General features: G+C 39.9%; 1 protein-coding gene across 1 annotated transcript in view; it reads left to right on the top strand.

The window, feature by feature from the left end:
* XYLB (xylulokinase homolog (H. influenzae)) overlaps nt 1–10,271 on the top strand; it is a gene marked incomplete at its 5' end in the record, with an annotated part of 83,948 nt that overhangs the window by 6,227 nt on the left and 67,450 nt on the right. The window contains 4 exons of the mRNA XM_010136651.1: nt 640–705; nt 3,067–3,139; nt 8,452–8,570; nt 9,760–9,841. Coding sequence (XP_010134953.1) covers nt 640–705; nt 3,067–3,139; nt 8,452–8,570; nt 9,760–9,841 — 340 coding nt within the window. The remainder of the gene's footprint in view (nt 1–639; nt 706–3,066; nt 3,140–8,451; nt 8,571–9,759; nt 9,842–10,271) is intronic.

The following is a 10,271-nucleotide window of genomic DNA, read 5'->3' on the forward strand; positions in this document are numbered from 1 at the left end:
TCAGCAGAATAAGGCTCTAGCCTCCCAAATTGCTGGTTCTGGTTTGAATCACCAGGCAAGGTTTATGGCCAGTGTTGAAATCAAACTTTGCATACCACTAGTAGTTTATTTTTACTTGCTAAAGGTATAGGTTTCAGTGTTAGAAGTTCTTTGTTATTTGCTATAATACACAGATGAAAAATAATTATTTTTACAGGTATTATTAGCCTGTGATGGAGTTGCTGCATTGAGTATGAAACCTTCTGCTTTGCTCCCAATTCAGCTGCTGCCTCAGGAGAGGTATATAGGTTGGGTAGCTTAAACCTTTTCAAGGCAGCATTTGAATGGTGCTGGTTCCCGTGCAAAGAATAAATGTGATTCATTCCATTGACCTGTCATTTCTGAAATGTAAATTATGGTCAGGAATGCTTTTTCTCATGCTTTTTTTCTTTTCCCCCCCCGAAAGGTGAGCAAAATTCTCATAATGAGAGCATGCGTTGTAGCCTGTTTAGTGCAGATTGCCTGCTGCGCTCTGACTTTCATCTTGCATCAGGCAAATTAAATATCCAAAGTGCAATGTACTGAACTCATTACACAGAGTTAATGATTATTGACTCCATTTAGGGTTTGTGTTTCTAAGCATTTGCATTTCTTTCTCAGCGTTTTACAGGAAACCAGATAGCAAAGATTTACAGCCAGAATCCTGAGGTCTACGCGCAAACTGAGGTTGGCTCAACTTCAACACACTTATTGGAAAACACAGTGGAAAATCTTTTTAAATTAATTGTGGGGATGTGAGACTTTTTTACTAAAGAGTATTTTGATTCTTACGTTTGATTTTAAGATTAAAATGTAAAACTTGATTATTTTTTGTTTTTTAAGTACTCCTTGTTAGGCAGATAAAAATCAGGTATCAGTTCTTTCTTGAACGTTATGTTTAACACAGCAGGCTCCATTGGATCTCACCTCTGTGGAAAAAGTTTTAAAACCCAGACTTTCGTTTGGGTGGTAATGAATTGCCTTTACAGCAGTTGAACACAAGCGGGTAATTAAGCACACAGTTGAAATTTTCGTACTTAGAACTGGCCATTTGCATGCGGGAATGTGTTCACTCTGCCATACAAAGCTGGCATCCGTGGGGGTGCATGTAGGAAAAAACCTGCAGTTGATTCCAGACTTTTTTCAAGGTTTTTCCCTTGAGGAGCTACTTTGATTCTATTATTAGAAATGAATTGTGTAGTTGGTTTTCTTCTGATTTTCGTTTTCAGAAATCAGATTGCACTTCCATTATTGTTTCATTTTGTTGAGTCTGCATCTAGCTGTAAATGAAATGCCGTGGTTTGAAGCAGGGTGAAAACTCCAGGCAAATACAATGTAGGTGAGAGAAGGACCTCTGTCCTGTGATTAGAACATGCCAAACATCCAGACCCGTGAAGCCAGGCCACTCCTGGTTGTGTATGACTGCAGTTCTTGATAGCATCAATCGTATTCTTTTGGTGATTTTTAAAAATTTCACCCCTGCATGGAACAGCTGATTCATGGGGAAGTGGGTAACAAAGTTGACTATTTTGTGGGAGACTGCTTAATTTTTAATGTTTTTTTCTTTCTTAATATGTTTTCCTTGTATAATGTTTATGCTAGGAAGGTATGGGATGACACAGAACACTAATGTGGTCTGGTCATAAGTTTAAGACTAGATTTAGAGAAAGATACGTTAACGGGGGGAAGTGAGTCCATGGAACTGGACTAGTTGGACCAACTTCAGACTTTGAGAGCTGGTCACGTTGATGTCACCTTTTAGCAGTAAAGGATATGCAAGATCTTGTGTTCAAGCACAAAATATCTCTCTGCCAGAGCTGCTCTTGGGGACCCTCAGGAAGCACTTAGCAGCTCAGCAATCTCAGTGATGTGGAAGGTGGATGTTTTTCCTTCTGTAGGTCAGCTTACTAAACTGGCTGATTCACACTTTAACTTCATCCTTTCCCTTCCGTTTCAGGCAGCTAGTGCCCGCTGGGGCACCACAGAAGGTAGGCCTTTGTTATCTAAGCACAATATGATATATTCTTGAGGAGAAACGCGTGGGGAGCAAGTGCATCATTAAGTTTCCTGGCCGTTATAACCACCTCTTAGAGCTCTGGCTATAGTCTGTCTTTGAACGCTGTGTGAAGCAGTGGTTTTGTGTTCATTAATAAAAAACCTGTCACTGCTGGCTCACTCAACCAGTAGAGATTTGATTCTGATTAGTTACTGGGCGACCATCGTATTTCTTCTGAATTAGTCAGAGGATACAGTAAGGAATTTGTCAGCTTTTATGCCATCTCCTTGAGAAGAGGTGATATTTGGTCATGCAGAAAGCTTGGCAGCAGCTGGTTAACTTAGTGGTTTGAGTAGGAGATGGGAAGTGGAAGCAAATTCATGTTGGATCAGTGCGTTATGTGGCTGGGGCATTTTTGGGCTGGTATTAGAAGCCCTACAGCTGGGTTTAACGTGCTGTTGGAACATAACCTGAGGCACAGCTGCAGGGAGTGGTTCAGTTCAAAGCTGATGATTACCAGCTCCTGGGAGTAACTCCTGGGAGGTCTGGGGTCTCACCTGGGAGGAAGGTAAGAGTTCACCTATAGGTGCTAGCAGAGCCTTGCCAGAGCTGCTAAAAAGCTTATGGACTGGTGCTCTGGGTGGAGCAGCGCATGGTTTCTGGGCATTTCCCCTCATCAACATGGAAGTGTGGGTTTTTTTCTTTTTTTTTTTCCTTAGTAAGTACTTTTCCTTGAAATGAGATTCTGTGATAGGCTGAAGTTGTGAAGTCGATCATGATAACGTAGACTATGCTGATGTACAAGATGTATTGTGCGTGCTTCAGAATGCAAAACCATTACGAGCTTTTGCCGTGAAGTTAGTTTTAGATTGATGCCTGCTCTGTTACCGAGGCAGTAAGATAGAACTGAACCTGAATATGCTCCTAGGTGTGTGTGTGTGTTCTTTCTGTGCCTAACAGCTATTAACATTTGCTGCTTCCAAGTACTGTATTATTTACTTTCTCTGAGGTGAATACTGGCGGGACTCACTATCTCACACTTTTTCTTCCAGAGAATCTCTTTGGTTAGTAGTTTTGCAGCGTCCCTTTTCCTAGGAGCTTATGCACCCATTGATTACAGTGACGGTAAGTGTGTGGGCTTTTCCTGGAGTAACAATTCAGCATGGAAATTTTCCTTTCTATCTCTACCTTACAAAAAAGGGGAGACGAGATCTCTGATACTTATTTTCAGTTAAACTTCAATGACAAGTGTGTTAGATTTTTAAGCTAAGTTACTCCTTTCAGTTTGTTGCTGTTCTTACTAATGCTGTGAGCTGTGCTTAGTTATTCCCATCATACCTATTCCCATTTCTATAAAATGGATCCACAGAAAATATTCTTAAATGAAATTGTACCTTTTTTCATTACTTGATGATGTATAAAGGAATGTTGAAATATCTGTTTAAAAGCTTAAAAAGTTGTGGGTTTTTAAGCTGTGCTTCACAGTTCTGTTACCTGGTTTTTGGTTTTGCTGGTTTAGCTCTGAGTTGCACGGGATATGATCAAGATGTATATTGTGATTATTCTTCCTCCCACCTAACCGGAGTATGGGTCTACAACAGCAATACCTTTTCAAAATGAACCAGAGGAAAAAGCATAAGTCAAGCAAAAAAATCCCTAAACTCAGTTAAAAAAATATTTAACCTTCCGTATCTCTCTATTCATCATAACAAAGACAAAAAAATGACGAGGCGAGTGTCTCTCTTTTCTGTGGCGTGTTATCTCAGTTATCCAGCTTTTAAATGGCAATTTTAAATGGCAGTTACAGAGGGAACCATTTTCCTGGGAGCTGTGCTGTTATTTCTAAATAGCATTTTTGATTCCTGCTCTGAAACTACGAGAAGATATATTTTGCAGTTGAAAGCTTTGATAACGAGGCTCTCTAAGGAATTTTTGCATTAGAGAGCAATGGCTCTCTAACACATGGCTGACACCCATGTGTTAAGACCAACTCATTTTTTCTGCTTCGTTGTTCCATCAAAGCTCACAGGAAAAGGCGAGGCACCTCAATTTTAGCTAATGGGCAACTCAATACCAGATCTCCCAGTTACACTTGAGACCTTAAAAATTGCAAGGCAATCCCTGCTTATTTTGCTGCAGTTGTGAGATAGTTACATCCATCTTCTGGTCCTGTTCGGTTAGCCATGTGTTTTCACAGCTGAGTTTTATTTTTTTTTTTTTGTGTATTATCGGCAACAATAACTCTTTGGAGCTTTGCGCTTTGCTTCTCAGCGGGCCCAAGTATTGAGCACTTCAGCAGTTCACAGGACTAGCTCCGTGTACTGTATTTCAAAGAGATTTTCAAGGTACTTTTTCTGATGAAGAAATATGTTGATTTTTTATTTTTCAATGAGAGTGAAGTGTTAATTTTGATTCAAAAGTTTAAAGTTCTAAGCATTGCAAAAATTACCTTGGGTTTGGTTTTTTTTTTCATAGCGTTACCTCTACCTGTTCTACTTAGAAAATGTATCGCATTTTTCAAAGAGCTCTAGGAGAGCCTGTTCTGTTACACCCGTGGATATTTGTGGCACTTGAATAAATGTTATCTGCTGTTCAGAGCATGTAAGATTATTAAATCTTTGTGTGAAAAAAGACAAGAGAACTAAGCAGGAAGTTAGAGTTCTCTTTACAAGACAAAAGCTTTTTTGGCATTGTGCTTTGTCTTGTTCATTCTTTCTGTTAACATAATGAGAAAGAATTCTAAATCCTGTAATAAAATATAATTATAAACTATGCAGTAGTTATTTGGATCTAGCTGAAAAATTTGTTTTCTTGTCATTTACGATTTCTTGCAATTCACTTGATCTTTTATGTTGCATCTGTATATTGTAGTTTAAAATGCATCTCAAAATAATGTTCGGATAATAGACTTATTCTTCATTTCTGTAGGTTTAACTTCAGGTCATACTGTCTTTAAAAGTCCCTGTCAAATTGTTTAGCTCCGCGCAATAACTTACCTCTGTAAATTTGTAGGTTATTGTACGAAATGTGCTATTCAGTTTCAGGATTTTTTTCCTTTTAAAGGTCCAGTCTCACAAGGTTCAACTCATTCCTTGTTGAATGGCTGAGCACCCTGGGTGACTGATTTTAAAAAAAATGAAATTACATTCTGGTGGAACGAAGAATGATTTTCATTTATATTGTGCAGATATTAAATGTAAGATACATTTGGGACCTAAACAACGTGAACACTTGAGGCATTGTTTCTTTTAGAAGACACCTTAAAGAACAGCAATTCAGCTCTTGACCTAGAGGAGCTTTATCTTTTGAAATGCTTTTCTCGGAACCTTAGGCAAATCACAGCTCAGCAAACTCGGTTTTGTTGTTCTATCAAACAAGGATGCTTTGAACTGAAGTCTTCTCAAAAGGACAGCGGTGGGCCGAATTTCTTCCTAACGCAGCTGCGTGGTGTCAGCAGAGTTACACAGATGATGATTTTAGCTCACTGAAAAGGCAATCCAGAGTGCACTTAACTGTTTATAAATGTATGCAAATATTGATCTGTAGTTTGTTGATTAATGGAACCAGTTAGTCTGCATCGTTTGGTCTTTGTAATGAAGTGTTTGTTTCCCTCTCCCCCCCCAGTGCTGAAGCACTTTTACTTTTGTGTATGTAGTAAATATTAGCAAGTCCTGATTGTGCTCTGGTCCGTTTATGTTAAAAGTCAGTGATTCTCGCAGTGAAATACTGAATCCTGTTCATCCACGCGTTGACCCTTTCCTCAGTCCTTGCTAGACGTAGTTACCAACTTTCATTGCTGATGAGGTATCCATTTGGAGTGACAAGTTGAAGGACTGCCTTTGATTTTTGTTTTTTTCCCCCTTAATTCTCAGATTATGACTTGTTAAACGTAGTGGTGTAGATCATGACCAGAGGTGCTCAAGTTAGGACTGTGGTGTGCATCACTCCTTGTGTTGTCAAAGAAGAAGTGCCAGGGAGCATTCAGTTGGTTTTGGTTTTCCACTGCCTGTTCTCATGCAGATGCCCACAGCTGGATAGGATGAGTCCAGGCCAACAGGTTAATGGTTCTTTAAAATAGTTGTTTTACGTCTTTGAAATGAGTTTCTGAGGGCGGGGTAAATGACCTCATCTTTATTTTCTCATGGCATATTGAAGTCTTTGTGCCACAGTATCTACCCGTCAAGCGTTGTTTCTGTGTAATGTAAACTTAAACCTTTTTTGGTCACAAAGGTTAGTGGTTTTCCTGTTTTCTGCAGGCAAGATTGGAGGCTGTCCTTATGTCTTGCAGGGTTGCACTGGAGGATACTGGTTAAATGTTTCTCTAGGCTTGTGTGGAGAGGAAAGGATTTTTCTTCCAAAAATACAGAAAACAGCAACTAACCTTTCTCTAGTTAAATTCCTGTTTATTTAAAGATTCTGTTGCTCTCTGATTAATTTTACTTGGTGAAGGGATTATTGGCCTTTCAAATTAGGGTCTATTCCAGGAAAATTTATAGATTTAGGTATTTCCTCACAGAGAGCCTTGTTAAGCCCCAGAGTTTGGAATGCGAGGCTGCTCACACCTGCTGCCTCTGGGAAGCGCAGACAGTGATGCTGCACTCAGTTTACGCTGGAAGGACTCGGTTTCCCCCTGGAAGGACTCGGTTTCCCGCTGGAAGGAGGGGATGGCTAAGTTTAAGAGTGGTCTTGTATGGAGAACTGAGAGAAGCTGTAGTAGATCTGTCCATCTTTCCTCTTCTGTGGCTGGTAGCGATTTTGACAGCAGAAAAGGGAAATGCACCTTTTAGCTGTGGGAGACGTGTTGCATTTTGTTCCCTGACAAATTCTTGCTGTTGCATCATAGGCCAAATAAACCAGTGCATAATTAAAGTATGGTTAATTTGCCTGAAATGGGATTGATTTTAAGAAATTTAGTTCTATTTATTAGGTGATTAAGTATAAGCCAAACATCCCACTGTTTGACTTGGGTTATTCCAGTGTCCCAGCTGGAGCGTGCAACACTTTCTGTTTACCAGACTCTGTGAAGCCCTAGGTCCAGACCTTGCTGATGGTGCTTGGGATTGGACTGCACAAATACATACTTTATTAATAAACGCGCCTAAACTCATTATTAAACGTGTGTGAAAAAGGCTGCTGGGAGTTGATAGGGTGGGCTCATTTGCGTGTGTGTAACGAGCAGCAGTGTCTGTGTGTGGAGGATGTTGCAGGTGTGCGCCCTTCGGAAGAAGAGCACCGCTAGAGCCTGGCGATGTGCTGGCTGAGGTGTGGGATGCATCCCTTCTCTTCCTCTGTGTGCCAGCATTGCAAGCATCGTCTTGTTCCACAGACACCCCAGGGGTTAGCTTCACCATCTTTGTGTTTTAAAAAGCTTAAAGATGTACTGAATGGAGTAAACTTCAGGTTTTCCACTGTGCTCAGCTGAAAATGTAGCTGTGTTTCTGAGATAAATAAGTTGTGGGCTAAATGGTCTTTGAAATGAAAACATTGTTAATCTAGAATAAGACTATATGTCCCTGAACAGTACTAACCAGAAACATGTACGGATTTCCAAGTCTAATGAAATGTACAATTAGAGGCGTCTTAGAAACTAAGCAAGGGTTGTGGAGTGGTCAGTATGTTCTCCAGATTCATCCCCTAACCAACTTCAGTTAACTTGTAAACCAGCAAGAAGAATGTAAGGAAAAAGCAATGAGGAAGCGAAGCAAAACTGCAGAGGCCTGCCTCACATCTAGTGATAGTTCCGGTGAGGAAGTAGGTGACCAAATCAGATATCTAGGCTTTTTGCACCTTGAAATTCAGCTCACAGAATCTAGACTTCAGACATGTTGCACACTTGCTGGTGTTGCAGATTTCAGCTGGGCTGCTCAGCATTTCTGAAGATCATGGCTTTGGTATTCAAAGCTGAACTTCCAAAGCTAGCCTCAAAATTTGAGGCTACATTTGAAAATTTAACCTCTTGCTTTCTTTTTTTGACCTTTAAGCCTTTATTTTGTTATCTCTGAAGAAGAAAACAGGAAGATTAGCATGAATTTAGATGCTTATAAGATACTCTACTCAGAGGTAGGAGTAGTGTAAAGCCATGCCATCCAGAGGAGAATTTCTCCATTGTTACATCTCAGGTACATACAACCTTCAAGTGACATCACCTTTAGGTTGTAGGGAAGTCTTTGTCTAAGATGGAAGATTTGGGGAGGCTTCCGTGTTCTTTTTGCTCTTGATTTTGGAATAACTGAATTGCCTAGTGCATGGTGCATCATTGGCTACCTTTACAGGTGAAAGCTGTCCAGAGGCTGAATTATCAGTATCCTTTATGCTTGGAAGAGTTGAAACCGTTGTCTTTGAATGTAAAATATGGATCTGTAAATTTGCTGTTGCCTGTAAGGAGGTGGGATTTTTTGATTTATGATACATGCTTCCTGTTTTGGTCTGTCTTGTAGGTTCTGGTATGAATTTGCTGCAGATTTGGGAAAAGGTGTGGTCAGTGCCCTGCCTTGATGCCTGTGCACCTGGATTAGAGGCGAAACTAGGATGCCCTGTACCATCCCATTCGGTCCTGGTATGTAACTGTCTACAAGAGGCGTAAGCAGCAGACAGGGCATTGTGCTGAGAGTTCGGCTAATAGCACTTTCTTGGAGCGTGTTTGTCTGTACGCTCAGGTGTGCCTGCACAGCTACCCACAGAGCTACGCTGCTTGATGTAGTATTTCCAGGTGTGTTGTGAATGCGTGTGCCAGAGCAGAAACAGGCATCCCTGAAAGCTGCTAGCTGGCGTCCGTCATAGCTTTCATCGTTGATCTTGGGTTCTTGCATGCCCTGGGCTGTGATGAGAAAAGTCTTGGTAGGTGTTTCAGTGCTAAGAATCTTTGGGGTCTGCCTCCATGCCTGCAGGCACCTGGTCACTGCAGAACTGTATTATTTGCAGAAACAGAACCCAACATTTGCATTTCTTGACAGAGACCTTGCTTTAAACTGTTTGTAGAGATAATGAAGTAATCTTTGTGAATAATTTGGAATATTTAAAGCTCCTCAGTTCATGTAGCATAATGGTGAAATCAAATCAAACTGCACAGCTCTTAGAGTAAATGAATTTAGTCTTACTAGCCAGCCTAAAAAGAGCTATGCTTTGGCTGGTGCACATTTAAGAGAAGGTAGATACCCATCACCTGATCCCTCTGAACTCAGTGCTGGTTTTCTGTAATGGAGAGGAACATGTTAAAAATCCTTATAGGCTGTCCTTGTATTTTTCAGGGGTAGTTTTCTTCTCCTGATTTTTCTCTATGGCTATCAAGTGTGGCTTAAAAGAATACAGTTCTTGACCCCTAAAATAATAGGGGTCATATTCCAGCATTTGATGCTGTGATGTATATTAATGTTGTGTTTCCTCTTATGTTTGCATTGAATTTCTAATTTCTGTGTATTAATATTCATGTATGTGCGCAAAACAGATGGATGTGTTTATGTTACTTGATGTGAGTAACTGGAGAAAGACCCAAAGCTAAAATGCTCCTATTTGCTTAACCTTTCAAAATCTAATCAGAGGGTATTTCTGTGAGGTTCTCAGCAACAAAACAATTGGGTTAAAAATCATTAAAATATTAATTCGTACCTTAAATACACAGAAATGATTATTGTAGTTGCTCTGGGTTTTTCACTTTCTATGTTACAACACTTTGTTATACATTGCAAGATTACTTTCCATTTTTTTGAGCTTTTCTCCCATCTTTTTTTCTTTCTTTCTTTCCTTAGGGGCCCATTTCTCCGTATTATAGTCAGCGTTACGGGTTTAGCCCAGACTGTAAAATAGTAGCATTTACAGGAGACAATCCAGGTGAGATGATTAAATGTATAAGATTCAGTGAATATGATTATGTATGTGTTAAAATTCTAAATCAATCTCGTTGATTCTCAGTTGCTCCCTGTACAGTGAAAGAATACCATGTTTATCAGCATTAATACGTTTTTCCAACTGCCTTCCATCACGGTTCTTCTGAGATGTAGGCATCTTGGATTAAGCTGGGTATGACAAATGAGTTCTTTTTTGCCTGGTAATTAGAGATGACTTCATTTGCCTCTTGATTACTTCAGTTTTGGTTTGTCTGCCCCAAGAAACTATTCTTACTAGAAACATTTTAACTGGAAAAATACGAAGTAAAAAATTGTTGTTATCTTTTCAAGCAAAGAGGTGGAGATGGACTTCATAGGCTTTTTCAAAGAATTAGAGAAGTCCTTTTGTCAGACTCCCTTCTCAGTAGAAGGGA

This window comes from Buceros rhinoceros, unplaced genomic scaffold (assembly GCF_000710305.1).
Source record: "Buceros rhinoceros silvestris isolate BGI_N320 unplaced genomic scaffold, ASM71030v1 scaffold1695, whole genome shotgun sequence".
Lineage (NCBI taxonomy): Eukaryota > Metazoa > Chordata > Aves > Bucerotiformes > Bucerotidae > Buceros > Buceros rhinoceros.